The sequence below is a fragment of the Accipiter gentilis genome, chromosome 17 (assembly GCF_929443795.1).
Source record: "Accipiter gentilis chromosome 17, bAccGen1.1, whole genome shotgun sequence".
NCBI classification, from domain to species: domain Eukaryota; kingdom Metazoa; phylum Chordata; class Aves; order Accipitriformes; family Accipitridae; genus Astur; species Astur gentilis.
Window position 1 is genome coordinate 4,538,421 of NC_064896.1, and position 17,758 is coordinate 4,556,178.

At 44.3% G+C, this 17,758-nt stretch overlaps 1 protein-coding gene across 2 annotated transcripts in view; it reads left to right on the top strand.

Moving 5' to 3' along the window:
* The window catches only part of ARID1A (AT-rich interaction domain 1A), a 61,394-nt gene that overhangs the window by 18,513 nt on the left and 25,123 nt on the right, over window positions 1-17,758 (top strand). For both annotated transcript variants that reach the window (XM_049819926.1, XM_049819927.1), the window contains exons 2-4: window positions 5,353-5,565; window positions 6,287-6,748; window positions 7,758-7,871. In XM_049819926.1, coding sequence (XP_049675883.1) covers window positions 5,353-5,565; window positions 6,287-6,748; window positions 7,758-7,871 — 789 coding nt within the window. The remainder of the gene's footprint in view (window positions 1-5,352; window positions 5,566-6,286; window positions 6,749-7,757; window positions 7,872-17,758) is intronic.

Here is a 17,758-nt window from a genome sequence, read left to right on the forward strand (position 1 = left end):
CCTATCCGGCTTCAGCCCTGGGGAGGTGAGCAGTTCATTCTGTGAGCCTGTGGGACAGCGTTAACCTGCATTGGCGCTGGTCAGCATCTTCCCAGCTTGGCAACTTCCAGGCCTCCAGGGTTCAGTGGTCCCCATCCTCCGGCCAGCCTGACGATGGTAGGGGAGCAGCTGCCGCCTCTCACTGAATTCGCAGAGCCCGGTCGGGCTTGTCTTTGTACCGGCGCTCAGCAGCCAAACAATAGTTTGTGCTCGCGGGGCCATGTGGCGAGTCACGTGCGCGGTGCTGTTTCTGCCGGGGTCCTTGCCCATCTGTTCTCGGCTCTTTCTGGGTTATCAGGCGCGGGTCCAAGTCCTCGCAGGCAGCCAGCTCCATGGCCAGAGATTACGAGCACTAACCTTCCTGGCAGGAGTGGTGTGGCTTTGCTTTTATGCAGATTAGCCATGTGCTTCTCACTTCAAGGCGTTCCACAGGAAAAGACGTTTCCTGTGTTTGCTTCTCGGTGGGCGGCTCCGGCGTGTTGTACCGGCTGGGGCCGAGCCTGTACGCGGCGAGCGGGCTTGGGAGAGGGATTACGGCGTGCTGCCCCCCCTTCCCCTTCCACCTCCACTGCTACGTCACCACAACACAACCACACGCGCGCTCATACTGTTGGTGTCATTCATTCAGTGCCAAGATTGCTTTAAAAAATTCCCTTGGCCCCAGTTCAAACAGGAGTACAGCTGGGATGTGTTAGATTTTAGGCAGTCTGCCCTCAATTTGAGATGAGTTATAAATAGCAGTGCCGACTTCCTTAACTACCACTCTCCGAGGTAAAATGCAGGTTAATTACTGTGGGAATCAATTAGGGCTTCTCTCGGTTAAACAGCCAGTAATGCTTTTTATTATTTTTTATCACAAAAAATGGACAACAAATCTGGTCAGGAAAAGACGTTAAATCCAAGGTGAGAGCTTAGGGCTTTTTTATTATTTTTTTGGCCTTTCTATTTTTTTTTGGGCCGCTGAGGAAGCCAGTTGCGGCCAATACCCACGTTTGCCAATACCCACGTTTGCCAATAATTGAATGATGCTGATTTGAAACTGGAGAGTTCAGTAAATGACTCTCCTTCCTTTTCTTCCTCTGGCGTAATAAAATACAAATATGTAATAAAGTAATCGGGAAAGTCAGAATTACATTTTTCTATACAGCTGTGGAGAGTTTGGCTCTTGCTTCTGAAGTGGGATTTGCCTCATCCCTTTACTTGTTTTCCTGCTGGGACTGTTAAGCAAGTCCCCTCCAATTTAACCAAACTGTTCTTTCAAGAGGCCAAATTTCTCTTCTACCGGACAAAATCTGAAACAGAATTGTTCGTGGAATCCTCTCGTCTGCTTAAAAGCTTTTTTTTTTTTTTTTTTTTTTTTAGGAAAACTCCAGCGTTGTTTTTAAGAATAGCTGGTTTTCACAGTGCCATTTCATTTTAGGGGTCTGACATACTTCACATTACACATACTGATTTGGAGAGCTTTTGAACTTGGCAATTTAAGCTTGCTTTGGGTTTGCTGTTACAAGCTCTTCGTCTAGAAATATCTTAAGTTTTCTCAGAAGCTCAGCAGTTTCTTTGGAGCACTGGCTTACAGTTGCTTTCACTACACACCGTACCAAACAACTTTGCTTTTGAAAGTTTGACTTGTGACAGGGCTATGTTTTGCCAAGTTTTGGTACTTAACAGTGTTATAAAACAGCAGAGATACCGAGATTGAAGGGAGAATAGAAGCAATTTCTATGAATGCAAGGAGGTGTAAGCAGGGGGTCTGGACTTCAGTGATCAAGGAGCAACACTTTCTCTCAATTATGTCTCTCTGTGGCAGGGCCTTTGCTTTTGAAGTGTAATCACAGTAATCTACTCCTGTGGTTTCCTATTGAAAGGATTTCCCATGTATCAGTCCAGAGAAGAATCTCCAGCCTTTTGCAGTCAGAGTTTGGTATTTCCTTATTTATCCTGAAGTGTTCTTGCAAGCGAATAGGCGTCGCTTCCTCTTGGCTTACCCATCTCGTGTAACATGGGCGTACAAAGGAGCTGTGCAGCACCTCTGCTCCCCCTAAAATCTTCGCACAAGCTGTTGGATCGATCTGCACTTTGCTGCGTTTCAACTTTGACTGTTCTTTTCTTGCGGCACGTGTAGCTAAATTACCTAAAAGGATTGAGACAGCAGATTCAAGTAGACTTCCTGATGGTAGGCTCTAAGCCAGAGCAACACTGCTAAGATGAGAGCAGTTAAAGCCCTGTCAGCAAAAGAGATATTTGTCTTTAATGGGAGATTTTAAAGGAAGAAACAATGCGTTGCAGCATTTGAGATGTACGTGGCAGCCCCAGGGAGCACAAATTAGCCTGTTGGTTTGCAACGAGTCAGGAGTGTGCGTATGAAATAGTTCCTTCATTAGAGATTAATTGGCGTTTACATTTCTTCTGTGTATAGAATTTTATCTATAAGGCTGTAATTTAGAGTGGTGCTCTTCATGTTTGTTTTTAGCATCCTCTGTGTGCTAGGGCCTTGTGGAAGAGTGGCAGTTCAAAGCAGTGCAGTTTGGAAGCACGTTGCGTACTCCTATGCTGAGCAATCAAGGTGACGACTTGGTCACATCCTGGAAATATGTTTGGGTTTTGGGTTTGGCTTTTTTTTTTTTTTTTTATGGCTGCATAAACAGTTCCAAATGTTTCTTGAAGTTTTTTAACAGTCGTCATGCTTCCTGTAGGAGTCATGGAAGAGCGCATCTTCACCTTGTTTCTATCTTTCCTGAAGATATGGTTAGCTTTGCGGGTGACCACAGACAAGAAAATCTGTGCAGAGAAGGCAGCATGTGGTGTGTGCATATTTAGAAAAGAAAAAAAAATGATCCCCAAACAGGAATGTATTTGAGAAGTTGCCGTTGCTAGCAGGCCGCGAAGGTGAGGTAACCAGCAAGAGGAAGCAAGTAACAAACGGAAAAGATGCTGAAATGTTTCGTCAGTAACCCCAAAGCTGCACTTGATCAGGTAGAAGAAGAAAGGAGGTGTGTGTTTGGGGGGTGGTGAAAGAGAGGTTTGACTTGTCAAAAGCTAGGGGTTGGGAAGCACTCCTGGTGGCACTGTTTTTACATACCAAAGAAGGTAGTGTGGGGAGGGAAAAGATGTTGGTAATCTAAGGTGATACCCACAAGACAAGACTCAGGAAGCATTAGGGACAATTGCTTGAAAGATGTAAACACGATTTGCATCCGTTAGGGTGTATGGAAGCTCCACATGGGTGCTGCCATTCAGGAGGTAAGTCACTGTAGCTCTGAGTATTCAGACTACAGCCATCAAAGACCTCTTTTTTTTTTTTTTTTTTTTTTTTTTTTTTTTTTCTTTTCTGACCCCCTGAATGGAAGCTCCTTTTCAGAGCATGGTACAAAACCCTTGTGGGTGCATGGCATGGTCTGCGGGGTACGGCCGTTTGGGAGTGCAGGGATTTACGGCTTCTCTGGACTTCATCCTCTGAGGTCCTGCAGCCTCTGTCTGTCTTGCTTCTCCGTGGTAGTATCCATGATAAGTTGAACATAAAACGTGAAACGTAATTTTTTCAGAACTCCTTTAGTATCAGTATGGACAAAAATGGAAACGTCCAGTGCAACTGAGCATGGCAGGGCATTTAAAATCTGCCTCAGTGGAGAGAATCATACTGGTGCCATGCACGTGGTCGTTTGTGAACAGCTTCAGTAGAACGGCAAACACTGTATCTGCAGGGGTGTCCGGGGCTGAACTGGAGTGGAGGAGGGGACTTGGACCTGGATCTTAATTGGTTTATGCCGTATTGGTGTAAATTTGTCTAAGAGAGCCTGATTTCAGTTGAGTGGGTAGTCCCCCCTTACCAAAAACGGGGTGCTTTTCCTGCCATCTCCATTAAACTCCCTTCCATGGCCCAGCTCCTGTTGCCCCACAAGAGTACTATTAACTCCCCGTTGTGCCCCTACTTACTTCTGTTTGGCGTGGGCTCGGTGCTGTGTGGCTTGCCTGGCAGGCAAGACGTAGCAGACAGCTGGTCAAACAAATGTTTTCAGGGTCTGTGTGTTGGGACTTCAAGCTGTGCTGGCTGTTGGGGTAGGATTTTCTGAAGTGTAGCATACTGCACGAACTTTTTTTCCTAGGAGGGCGGATTCTGCAAACATAACTGAAACACTGTTCTGGTCTCTGGGATTCTTTCAGGTTTCCAGCAGGAGCTGGCTTTGTGAGATATTTGCTTGTGTAGGCCTGTAGTGCCACTCCTCAAGCACCTGATCTCAGCAAGAGAGGGTGGATCTGTACAAATACCACCCTAGGGCTAGTTGCAGGAAGGAATGGTGTAATAGAGAGTCCATTGTCATGGTGATCTGGTGGAAGACATCTAATTGGTATTAGGTCATCAGGAGATCAGTGAACAATTCTTATTCACTCCAAGTGATGGAGGTTAAAGACTACGCCTGGGATTCGTTTAGAGGTCGCTACACCAAAGCAGTCCTTGCTTAAAGGTGGGAATAGTACTGCCTAGGTAGAAAGACTGTGTTTGAGGTTTATAGTATTTTCAGGAAATATGATTGACTGTTCCTATGTCTTGGCTGCAGGCAGGGGTAGTACAGATTAGGAAGTCCTAAGAAAGTTGCATTTATTCACTTGTCTCATCATGTCTGCTCTAAAACTCAGGGACCTGACTTTCAAGGCTGACAAATCTTTTTTTCATGCATCGGAAGAAATTTGATTTAGAAACCTTTATTCTACAAAAGGCAGCAGACGCAAAGCACATGTTTAAAAAAAAAAAAAAAAAAAGCAAAAATGGAACTGCAGCCTTGAATGCTGTCAATGTCAGTAGCACTGCCCAGTATTACTACATCAATATGGATTAATTGAAATGCGTAAGTGTAAATTAACGGCCTGTAGTGTTTTGGGAGACCTTGTTATATGTGAAAGAAGCAGTGTTTCTTGTGAATATTTAAATTTTCAGCCTAAATTTACCTTGTTGTGGAGTATCTGGACATTAAACTACTACCCACTATGGGGAAAAGCCACTTACACTGATAATTCATCTTCTTTAATGATCCTTCTGCCCTTCTTCCCTGTCCTCCGGCCATGGGAGATACGTCAGCACAAAATGACTTCTCATTGGGTTTGTTCTTTGTGAAACGTCTGTAGGTTTGAAAGGGCAACAGGAATCCTGCTGTAATTCAGAATGTAACTGTGGGGTTTAAGCACCTGAGAAGAGGCAGACGAGCTTCTGCTTCTCTGCGCCAACCTGTTGAAGTTTTCTTCTGGGGTTTTGGGGAAGTTGTGCATGATTCCTGTATGTAGCTGGATATACATTGTGTGTCACAACTTGCTTTGCAGCCTTCAAGCCCAATGGATCAGATGGGGAAGATGAGGCCTCAGCCGTATGGAGGAAACAACCCATACACACAGCAACAGGGACCTCAGGCGGGGCCACAGCAAGGACATGGCTATCCAGGACAGCCGTATGGGCCACAGACTCCCCAGAGATATCCCATGGGAATGCAAAGCAGGACGCAAAGTACAATGGGCAGCATCTCATATGCACAGCAGGTAGAGCACCCAAGCTTCTGTAGTCTCTGTTTACAGCAGGGGCAGGCAGAAGAGCAACAAAGTACTGTGTCTTCTGAAGGGGCCACCTTCAACCAGGTTGGAATCGATTGCTTAGGTAAAATGGCATTTCTTTAGGCTATTTTGCACCACATCTGGATGCAGGTGTGATCGATGTACAAAGACCTGTGGAATCCTTGCTTCCAAGAGAGGCAGCGGCAGAGCATTGAATCAAACAAGGCAGAAATAAATAGTGGGGAGTAAGGTGTTCTTTCTGCTGTGTTCTGTTAAAGACAGCTGTTCTTTACAGAAGAAATGACTTCAGGTCAGTTTTGGCTCATTACATGATCCTGCTGGACTGTTTGCAGGATTCAAAAGGCTGCCTTTTTTTTTTTTTTTTTTTTTTTTTTTTTTTTTTTTTTTTTTTTTTGGAGCAAGCACTCTTTCTTTTCAATGTTACTATCATTGAAAGGTGGTCAGGTAGGGATCCCTAAAAACTTCGTTATGCTGCCTATTAAAATTTTGTTACTGCCAAGAATAACATCATACACAAGTGACTTTTGCTGTTGTCTGGGAAGCATCTAAGTAGTGGCATTTCCAGTGCATTCCCAGTTAACTGCTCTGCACAGGTATCTGAATTTTTTCTTTTTGAGCATAACCTTATTTGGTGTGTGTATGTAAAATACATTAATAACTGGTATAACTCTATCCTCTTCTTCTGTAGATTCCTCCTTATGGACAGCAGGGACCCAGTGCATATGGGCAGCAAAGCCAGACTCCATATTACAACCAGCAAAGCCCTCATCCCCAACAGCAGCAGCCTCCGTATTCTCAGCAGCCTCCATCCCAGACCCCTCACTCTCAGCCTTCTTATCAGCAGCAGCAACAGCCTCAGTCTCAACCTCCACAACTTCAGACATCGCAGCCTGCGTATTCTCAGCAGCAGTCCCAGCCACCCCATCAGCAGTCCCCAACTCCATATCCTCAGCAGCAGTCCACAGCCCAGCAACATCAACAGAGTCAGCCTCCCTACTCCCAGCAGCAGTCACAGTCACCCTACCAGCAGCAGCAGCAAACTCAGCAGACAGCTTCCTCGGCTCTTTCTCAGCAGTCATCTTCATACCCTCAGTCACAGCCGCAGCAGCAGCAGTCTGCATACTCCCAGCAACGCTTCCCCCCTCCTCAGGTAGGCTGTCTCCTGCTTTGTTTCCTTCTGTAAGTGATTTTTAAAGAATCTTGGGCAAATCCTTTTCTTTGTGCATTAAAGTCAGTTGAACTACACATCAGCAAGCTGGCTGGAATGATTACAGTAATACATGTGCTGCTTTCTCTGTTGTGTCTAGATCTGTATCTCTTACAGAGAGATATTATGGTGGTAACAGGCTAAGCCACCCTAATACTGCAGTTTTGAAGACCAGCGTTGAGTAAATGCTGCTGATTGGCAATACCAGTCTAAAGGATTTCATAATGGAATGGTTTTCATGCTGTGGTCTGCAGAAGTTCTCCAGGTGGTTTCCAGAGCCACTTGGTTTAGCACAATAGCAGAACACAGCTTGCAGAGTGACACATAGATGGTGACAGACGAGTTTGCTCTTAAATGTAAAACTTGGCCTTAGGGAGGAGAAATAAAGCAGCAAGTGCATGGAATTGAAGAAAAAATCATGAAGCAATTTTTTTTTTTTAATTACATAAACCATGTTTATTTTCAGTAAGGCTTAATAATATTTTAATAGTTGTGTGAAAAGCCGACTGGGATGTTTTGGCAAATGTTGCAGTGCATCAAAGGTAGCTTTTGAAAAATTGAAAGATTTTAATTGAATTGACTTGCCTTGTTTGTGTAATGAAGTACTTGGAGGTATCGTAAGATGTTAAAAGATCAAGAAGCTAAGCGGGCAGTCTCCCAGGACAGTCTCTGTTCTTCAGGATCTATAATAAGGGAAAGCTGGAGAATTACTGTTTTGTCATGCTTTAGACTTCTACTCCCAACACTCTCTGTAGTAGTCCGGCAGTATTTGTCCTCCTGCAGAGCGGTAGACATGTTGGCTTGAACTCTTTGCTGTCTTATTTCCTGTTTTGGGCAAATGTCACTGAGGGTACATAATTCTTCCACAATGTGAGAATATACCAGGGTGATTCCAGCAGAGCCTTTATTTTATTCCCATTTGTGGGTTTTTTGGTGTTTTTTGATGTTTCAGGAGTTATCTCAAGACTCATTCGGGTCCCAGGCATCATCTGCTCCCTCAATGGCTTCCAGTAAAGGGCAAGAAGATATGAACTTGAATCTTCAGTCCAGACCTTCTAGCCTGCCGGTGAGTGGTGAGCTGCTCTAGAAGTGAATGGGGCGAGGGCAATCAGAAGCACAGCAGGATAAATTAGCACTGGTAGTATTCCACATGGAAATGGGAATGATGGAGGCTGCTTGTGCTTTTTACTAAGTCATTAGCTTCTGGCTTCCCACTGGAGATTAAATGTAATTTACAAAAGTAATGGATTTGAGAGTAAAGTTTAACCCTAAATACTCTGGTCTCATGTTCTAGCTAAAAGATTTTTTTTTTTTTTTTTTTTGAGCTTTCTGTTTGTAGTGTCTGAAGTACCTGACTGCTGTTAGAGTAGAACCTGACCTTCAGGGGAAAGTGTCTCTATTTTATTTTATTTTCTTGTTCCTTCAGTCCACTGTTGCACTGGTGGTTAGCAGACTGACAGCACGGTTCCCTTTCTGCGTCATTGGATCCTTATCCTTATACTGCTGATTTAAGCTTCTTTGGTCCAATCAGAATGAACAGTTGGTGAAAAAGACAAATTTATTGTACCTGGAGTGAGGAAGATCAGTCACAGATAGCTTCTTCCTTGACAGATGGAGAATTATATTTTCTTTTGCATTCTAAATCTGCTTCCTGTAGGTAGAGCGAGCAGTTGGGTGTGAGACTAGTGCCTAGTGTTCCAGCACTTTCTGGACCAGAGTAGTTTAACTTTGGGTTAAAACTTCATCAAGAAAGTGGAGAAGGGTTAAAAGCTTAGATTAGTTTGCACAAGTTGTTCTGCGCCTCTGACTTGGAGGAAAAGTTTTGAGCTGCCCAGTTCTGATTTCGCTGATTACTTACATTGTAACCAGTAGGAAAAGAGTGAGCTTTTACTTTTTTATTTAGCTGCTGGCTAAGTCAAGTTCCTAAGCTGCAGTTGGATTGGTCAGAGGAGAGCGAGCTATGTACATAGCAAAGTTATTTTTGCTCTCAGCAATGAGAATGGCTTTGTTGTGAGCCCCTTGAAATAATTCCTTTGGATTGTGGGTACAAATTGTCACCCAAAATACAAAGTGATTCTAGTTCTGACCACCTAATGGGAGTAGTTGTGGGTTGTTTCTTTTTTCTTTCTTTTCCTTTTTTTTTTGCCTTTTGGACCCTGATTACAAAGATTTAATTTGTTCTGAGGCCTGGGGAAAAATCCTTTTAAATAGCATGTTTCTTTCCACTCTGCCTCTCCACAAGTTCTTCCATGTGACCCATCTTCTGGCGAAGAATGTAGGAAAAGTGAAGCCACTGAAGTAATTGAAGAAATTGCTCTAGCTCCAAACGGTGGGAAGTCCTGTTCAGTAGCATTGTTGATAGAGCCTTCATGAATCCTACCAATCAGCGCCCTCTGACTCAGATTATAGGAATTAGTTGCTCTGCTTAGCAGAAGTGGCTCCTTCTCAGCACCAAGTGGGAGTTTGTTTTATACCTTGTGGTTATATGTATTTGGCCTCTTTCGAGTTTTCCATTTTTCCAAGTGGTTTAAGAAAAGATACCCATCTGGGCTGTAAGAGTGAAGGAACCTAGAAACAAGGGAATTTGATCCAATTTAAAAGTTTTAAATGTCCACCAATTTCCGATCAGGTACTCTAGAGGTTTGATGAAAAGAAATCCAGGGTGTAAAAAATGAGTCCAGCTTTTAGAAGTGGCTAGCCATAAAGCTTGCTTCTGTTTTAAACAGACTTATAGTCATCTTGTTTTCCTGAGTTCATCACTGAATGATTTGCATTTAAGAAATAAAGCAGTCTTTAGCTTACCCAACCCTGGTGTATTTTTGGGCCTTCTCTTCTTTAGTAGGCAAAAATTTAAAAAAGGAGACCCCCCTGCAGAAACTCACCCTTACTCTTGTATGTGTTTCATAATTCCTTGTCGTCTTGTTAGGATCTTGTAGGACAAGACCAGCACCCCTGTCTGTAAATTGAGAAATGCATCAGACAGTGATGCTGTGGAATGGTTTAAAGGGAGGACCTCTGAAGTGTGTGGAAGTCAACTCTTTGTTTCAGTGATCAATCTCTTGCATGAAGTTTGGCCTGGGGATGCTTAGAAACAAAAGAGCTACGTGGAAGGGTGCTATCAATTTCTTTTTATCTTCCTTATATTGCTCAGTCTGTCTGTTTTAGAAAGTTTTATCCTACTCTGGAGGATTCCTAGATCCCTGTTTTGCCATTATGTATGACTTACAGAAGCATAGTTAGTTTATGGGCTTTTAATTTTTTGTGGAGTTCTGAGCCCTTTTCCAAGCCTCAGTGGGCGCTGTGGAATAGCTCACTGGGTATCTTGGAATTGGGGCAAATTGTGCCATGCATCATCTTTAATTAAACATAGATCAGCTCCAGCAGGAAAAGGAGGTTTGCTGCCTTTTAGGTTCTTATAAAGTGTTAAATTTATGCACCCAGTGCCTTTATGAGTCTTTGGCCTTTACACATGAATATTGTACATCAACATTAATGTTGGAATTCTAAGCAATAAAGGGGGGACTATTTTCATCGCCTGATCCTATCACCATTTCAGGAGGTGGTGATCTCCTAGATTGTGTTGTCAAGTTGTTCAACTCCTGTGAGCTCTTACTGGCTTTGTTAGGATCTGCCTGAGAAATGTCACGTTGAGCGTTCTGAGTGGGGGTCTTCAAGATATCATCTGGATAACAATTTTTGTGTTACTAAACTTTTTCCTGATGACGTTCCTGTATTCAGACTTTTAACAGCAGAAGAGTCAAATTACTGATTTCTCTAATGCTTTGCCTGCTCATCTGTAAGCAGCAAAATGTCTGGTCTTCCATTTCTGCTTGTGTTACAGGCTGTTCTAGCTTAAGTATTTCCTGGTTTGTTGTTTCCTTTCTGAAGATTATACTTGCTGTATTTTGGGGGAGAATGCTGCTGCTAACTTGAACTCACTGATGCCTTTTAAAGAGTACTGCATCCATGTGAGTGTCCTGGCTGGTACTCTTTTCCTGTAGCAGGCTAGGTGAAGAATTTTCTCTGAAGAATTTGCTGCTTCCCTAGGGAGTCTCTGTCAGGATTGCAGCTAAACTAAACTTAGATTGCTATTGTGTATGGGAGAAGTGAAGTGTAGTCTTTTGTGTCTGGGTGTAATAGAGGAATAGTAATCCTTAGTATAAATCTTTTTCTCCCAGGAGATTCCCTAGTCTCTTCTCCTTAGTAAAGAATTCTTCCTGGCAAGTCATATCCAGTTTGTTTGGTGTCTTTACCTTTTGAAGCTTGGATTCTGAGTCTGTAGGAATCAAATATTTCCAGCTATTAATTACCTTCTGCTTAGACATGGAAGGTGGTGGTAGCAAGTATAGGGGAAGCAAATAGGGTACTAGGACATCCATTTGCGTTTGGATTGCAAATCAGTTCTGCTGCAAAGTTCTCTGGAGTTTTAGGTTTGTTGGGAGGAATTTTGTATCTCATTATGGAACATGCAACAGATTGTTATCTTGCCTCAGTCTGTCTTATGGGCTGCCGTGAAGGAGTTGAGTGCAAGTTCCTGATGTCTTTGAGATGGATGAGGAGTAGACCATCAAGACAGAGATTGCCACGCCAGGCTGTTTACACCTTCTCAACCACAGAAGTTGGTATCTGTGGCGTTAGGTTACAGGTTGGCCCCAAAAGCCATTTATAAAGCAAAACTGATTTGATACCAGCGTGTGCTGGCTTTTATTTGCTTTTCACTGGCCTTTCTGGGATTTCTTCAGTGAAGCTTTCCTATCTGTGGAAACCAAAAGTTTTGTGAGAGCTATTGTTTTCAGCAGTGCTTCATCAGGAAAGGTTCTACATAGGGTGGGACTTCTGGCCGAACCAGGAGGACGGATACTGGCTAGGTTTTGGATGTCCTGAAATAGCAAGGTTGCGTTTGAGTTTTTGTTGCAGCGGATACTTAATGAAGCAAACTGGGACAGCTTGGACAGGATTTTCAGAATTCCGACCCCAGAATGTCCTTAGTTTGTTTTGGTCAGTGTACTGTGTAGCCTGAGGGAGAAACCCCATCCCTGTCCTGGGCAACTTATTTTTCATCTTGATGTGGAGTGGGAATCGTTTTAATCTCAGTATTTTGCACTATTGGAAAACTGTTTTGCTTATTCAGCTGTGTTTCACTTTAGTTCATCTCTGACTTTGGATCTGAAAAGTGTCTTGTCAATGGCAGAAAGGAATATAACCAACTGAAAACAAATTCCTGATCCTTGTTTGACTTTTGAACATGCATTCTGGTCTTGGGTCTTTGCAGTATGGATTTAGCAAAATTAGGTTTTGTGGGGAGGGGACAGGAATGAAGCTGCAAAGTTTTGGATTGTGCAGAAAAAAGCCTTGTGAATATTCCCAGCGGTTCCGGGGTATTTTTTGTTTGATTACCTCTTCCTTTCTTGAGTCAAGTAGTTTCTGAATTTGGACACTGGAGGTTGTCACAGAAGCGCCGTTTGGATTTAACATTCTTACAAAGTGGTCATTTCAACTTGTACTCTGTAGGTACTTGAAGTGGAATAAAGTTGAGCTCTGTCAGCTGTGTCCCCTGACCTGGAAATAATCAATGCAACAGGCTGAAATGCAGCAAAAAACTGTCTCAGAGCTGCTGTAGATGGGGAAGGAGGTGCAGCCCAGGAAATGAACGTTTTCTTAAAAATTCTTTGAGCTTAAAATTAATCATTTTGACAATTTTTTGGGGGGAAGGGGAAAATAACCTTCTATAGTTGAATCTGCTGGTCACTTTAAGCTCTTTTTTTTTCTCTTTTTTTTTCTTCTTTTTTTCTTTTTCCATATGGGACTTCCTGCTTATGTTTGGTTTGTATTTGGCCATTTGAGCTTGTCTTATTGCTTGCCTTAAGAGAGGGATTAGTGATGTATGCATTTCAAAGCAGGTTGGTTGCATGCTGTGGTGCCTGGGCATTACAGTGGATATGCAGGTAAACACAGCAGCACCCGAAGGCTTGCCCTGAGGAGCACAATACCTGAAACACTGGTATTAGAGAGAGTGGTGCATTCCAGTTTATGCTAATATGAAGTTTTCGATTCCAAGTTATGGTCATATAAGGAGTTGAAAATGTTTGCTTTTGTTTCGTTTTGGTTTTTTCCTGACCAAGGCTCCTCTGCCTAAGCTTTTCTCTGTGTGTGATTGTGGCTGTCATTTCTGTGTGGTTTCTTGAGAAGGCTGTGCCTTTTTTTTTTTTTTTTTTTAATTTTGCTAATAGTGGAGAGTGTGGAGAGCTGCTTGCAAAGCTACCCTAATCTTCCAGCCACTCCAGTGACATGTTTCACGCCTGTGACCTGCTTCTCAGGGTTGCTCAGCTATTTGTCCATGTGGCAATTTTCTCTCCTCCCACTCCTTCCTCCGGGTTTGAACTGAGCTAATCCGACCCGGTGCTCGGGAGGAAACTCCCCACCCCACGCTGCATCGCCTGGGCCCGCTTCGGGCTGCGTGGAACCCTCCGCCTTCGTCGCCAATAAACGTCCCTTTTCGTGACGATGCCGCGCGGAGCCACGGATGCAGCTTCGCGGGAGCCCGCGCTGGCAGCGGGCTGTGCTATGCTCGATGCCGGGCTCGTTTCCTGTTTCTATTCTGGTCGAGAGCGGCTCAGCTCTGCTTCCTGCCTGCACGCCTCGCACTGATTCCCCTAACCCCCAGCCTTTCGTTTTCTTAGGAGCGATTTCAGTTATGGACCCAACGGAAAGAGGAGACGGCGACCTCCGCGTGGAGGTGGGCGGCGGGGACGGCTGGCGGCTTGCTCGGGAGAGGACAGGCTTTCGTTCTTTTAGGCCCGGCTGGAGTGACTAGGCGGGTCAGTGTTTAATCAGGAAATTGCTGTAGGATGACCAGTTCTGGTCTTGGATCCCGAACAATAGTCCGTGCTCTGTCACACGCATCCCCTGCACTACTGCAGCCTGAAAGTACAGAGCTGCTCCTTGTGTCATAACTGCTGAAGCGCATGCCTCGCGAGGTGACCCTCAGCTTTTAAATGCGCTTTCAAGAAGCTCATTGTTGTAGGGCAGGGAAATCAGTTTTTCACTTTCTTTTGCTGCTGACTTGGTGTCGTTGGAGACCCTTTAAAATGTGCGGGGGCCTTTTGTCAGTCTGGTATCGGACATACTAGCCTCATCTTCTTCCTTGTCCATCCAGACTTAACCCTGCCAGAGTTCCCACACCATGTAGGGGAGGGAGAGTCCATGTTGGTGTGACCTTCATCTGCTGCGTCGAGCGGTCACAGGGATAAGTGAAGGTGTTTAGCTGTGGCTGACAGCACTGCACGCGTTTTAAACGCTGCCACACCTGAGCTTTCAGTTTACAGGAATCATTTTCCTGTTAATGTCCTTCTGGCGTGCTGGATTGACTTGTCTTGGAGACGTGCACGATCATAAATGCCATGGAGAAAACTGTTTCCACATGGTGCTCAAATGTGGGGCATGGCAGGGGCCCAAGGCTCAGTCTGCTCTGCTCCCTTCCTGCAGTGGCCACGCTGCTCCTATGGGCTTGTGCCCGCACCATTGTGGGTACAAGGTTTACGCTGTGATTTCAAACAAGTCCTGGTAATTGGAGGAGGAGTTGTATAATTGTTTTTTATTATAATTTTGAATCAGGTCTTACCCAGGAAAATAGAAACCTTTATTTAAAAACACAAAAAAAACCCTGAATTTCCTGAAATGACAAGAAGTGACATCTCTAGGAATTGAGAGTTCTGGCACCCTGACCCTGAGGGCAGCACTGGGCGTACGTCAGCGTCTCGCATGGGCCAGGTTTCCATGGTTATGTTACCTCTTCCTGTGCACGCTCGCTGCTCTGAGCCAGAGCGAGAGGAGAATTTCCTTGATTCTTTCCAAATGTGTCTTCGGTTTCTCTGTCCCATCCAGATCAGTGGTACCTGGGTACGGTTGCAGGATTGCAGGCAGGTTCTTGACTGGAAGTGGTTTCTCTAGAGATGCCCCAGCTGGCAGTGTCAGGGGGCTCAGCCGTAGCCCCTTGTGTTGCTCCATCATTGCTTCCCCACAGGTATAATGGACTTTGGGAAGGAGCTGCCAGCTTTCAGCTGTCTCTACAGCAGCTTTTTTCCCAGTGAGGAAACTTCCAGATTCATCAGGCTTGCAAATACCTGATATCTTAGAAATCTTGTTCTCTCCTAAAATCTTCCTTCCACTTTTTTAGGAATTGATTCTGTCACTCTTAATTGTTTCAAAGAGGCTGATAATAATACTAAAAGCTGAGTTGTCTTAAAATCCAAAGTGTTGGCCTGAACAGGGGCCTTTTTAATTCTTTAATTATTTCAGACTTCTGCCTTTACTGCATTTCTTTGCCCACCCTAACTCGTGTGGTTGGCATGGTGGCATAATCACATGCCGAGATGACTAAATGCTTTGGAGTCTAAATTGAACACATCGGAAACTGGAAAGCGCCTTCCAGAGGAAGCACTGCTGGGGAATTGGAATATCCCTATGGCTGGCAATAAAGAGGGTAGCTTCCTGCCTCTTACGTGATTTAGCGTTTTATATGATCTGGGGTTTGTCTTCAGACTGAAGTAGAATATTTAAAAACCTCTGGAAGAAAAACAAAAGCTCTTTAAATAAACAGCTTGTGGTCTGTCATCTGAGACCCATGCTAGTTTCTCGCTTGCACTTGCCTTCCCGAGGCCTGGTGTCAGATCAGCCTTTCTGATGGCTGTGATTGACTTGCACGTCTTGCTCCCCCTGCATCCCCGACACCCTCCATAAACTCAGCGTCGCTGAGAGCATCCTCAGATGCTGCTGCGATGTTGCTGCTCATTGTGCCTGGGGTCCTCCGTGCTTCTTTCCTGCAACTTGTTTTAGGGCAGTGTTACTGTTGAAGCTGGAGGTTTTGTCCTCTTGTGTGGCAATACTGCTGCTAGATGGCTGGGCCAACTTCTGTGTTAGCCAAAGTGACGCTACTCTGCCAAGCAAAACTTCAGCATTTACCACTGCTGCTTGGAATACTTTATGTTGTCTCAATGTTTAGATAAACCTGGGAATGCTTTTTAGAAGCTGAGTGGCTTTCAATGGGTTAAACAGAAATTCTCTTCTGGAGAGTTTTGCTGCTGCATTTCCCAGGGTCCTGCAGAGCGGCTCAGCACCCAGTGCTCCCTGAGTGGGAATGGTGGCCTTCCATGTGGTGGGTTTTCCCTTCAGCGACATCTTGTTCTGTGGATGAATCATGTTGCTCCTTCTATACTTTGTGCTGCAACTACAGCTTTTGAATCTCTCGTCTCCGAAGACTGAGAATATGAAATTTGTTAGTCTGCTCAGTGTTTGGAGGGGGAGGAAAGTACCCTTGCCCCCTCCCTTTTTTTTTTTTTCCTTTTTTTTAAATTTTATTTGGAGGGGGAAGAGAAGGAGGGGTAGCACAGGGTAGGAGCAGTAGATGTGATTAAAGCTCCTGCCGAGTAGATCTGTGGGAGTGGAGTATCGACCTCTGAAAAATCAATGGCTGCTGCGGTAGCAGTGCTGGCTGTTTTGCAAGGTCTCCCGTTGCAGGAATGTAGTAAAGCCAGCAGCACTTCCGTCTGTCGTCCTCCCTTTTTATTTTGTACCTGCTTTCTGCCAAACAACCAGACTTACCTAGATTTACTGAGGTGGATTAGAACAGCAGCTTATTTTTGCAATCAGAGTAAAATTTCTTGTGTGACACTGAGCCCCTCCTCCTAACAGCCTCCTTTCCAAATGCTCTTTTTCCTGCAGTGCAGCTAGAGCCAGCAGCTTCTACCAGTTTGTCTAAAGCCAGCCTGGAAGAATGAGCTTTTCAGCTTCTTTTTTGAGCAAGGAAACTGCATGAATCTCTCTTGCATGTTCTAGTCCCCATCTTAGGTTTGTAATTGTCAGCACTGAAGCCTGAAAGGAGCTTAAACTCCTCATAAGGGAAGGGAATATGGACTCCATCTAGCAGAGGCTGAAGCCTTGATAGTGTTACCTTCCTGATATTTGTTTTAGTGGGCAGGTGTTATTTCCTTGAAGTAGTAAAAGTCTAGCACTTATTTCCTTTACCTAAGGACTGCTTGGATGAGCAAGTGGCACATAATAAGACTCGAAGGTTTTTATGCATGCTTAGTTTTGTGACCAGGATCTTGGGTTTTCCTCCAAATCAGCTTGCTGCAGAACCTGAGAACTGTCTCGTTTTTAGTTGCTCACATGTGGTCCTTGCTCAGATCAGAGCCTGAGCTTCCAGGGACATACCCGAGGGGCCAAATCCAGTGATTTCTTTGCATAATTAAATCCCTTTGTTCCTTCTGATCGGTGATCTTGTCCCATTTTGAAGTGGATGTAAGAGAAGAGGCAAAGCCATGAATTTTAAAAGCTTTCATAAAACACAGAAGTGTGTTGTGCAGCTTGTGCTAGTGTGGCAGTGATCTTCCTTTTGGGCATTCCTTGTTTCTTATGCTAGGAGAAAGTCCTCTTTCCTTGTTAAAGTAAAACCAAACTTTTCAGCGCCTCGGATCGTAGAGGTAAGAGCTACGTGGCAGTGGACGAAAGCTGTATGCCGTCAAGGGGACACCAGCTTGTGTTGCTAGTTGTGTTGCTAGGCTTTGGTTGTATTTGATTAGTCTTTAGTCATCTTGAGTAGCTTGGGAATGTGGATGAACATGCTTCCCGCACATGTATGAACACAAAATCAGTAACAGGTAAACTGGCAGCTTAAAAATACATACTTTTGGTTTCTACCCCACTCCTCCCAAAGTATGACAGGGTACAGAGCACACAGGAACAGAGTGTTAAGAGCATCTTTTACTTCACTTTAAATTCCAGAAATGTTCTGAGTGTGGTGAGAGGTTTTATTGGAGAGACATCCTGCGTGCATCCTTCTTCCTCCTCCCTTTTGTCTCTTGTCCACCCTATATGTGCACCAAGAATGATGAACATCTAGAAGGTGCTTTTGGTGCTATAAAGGTGGACTTGTTATCTTCTGCACAATAACCG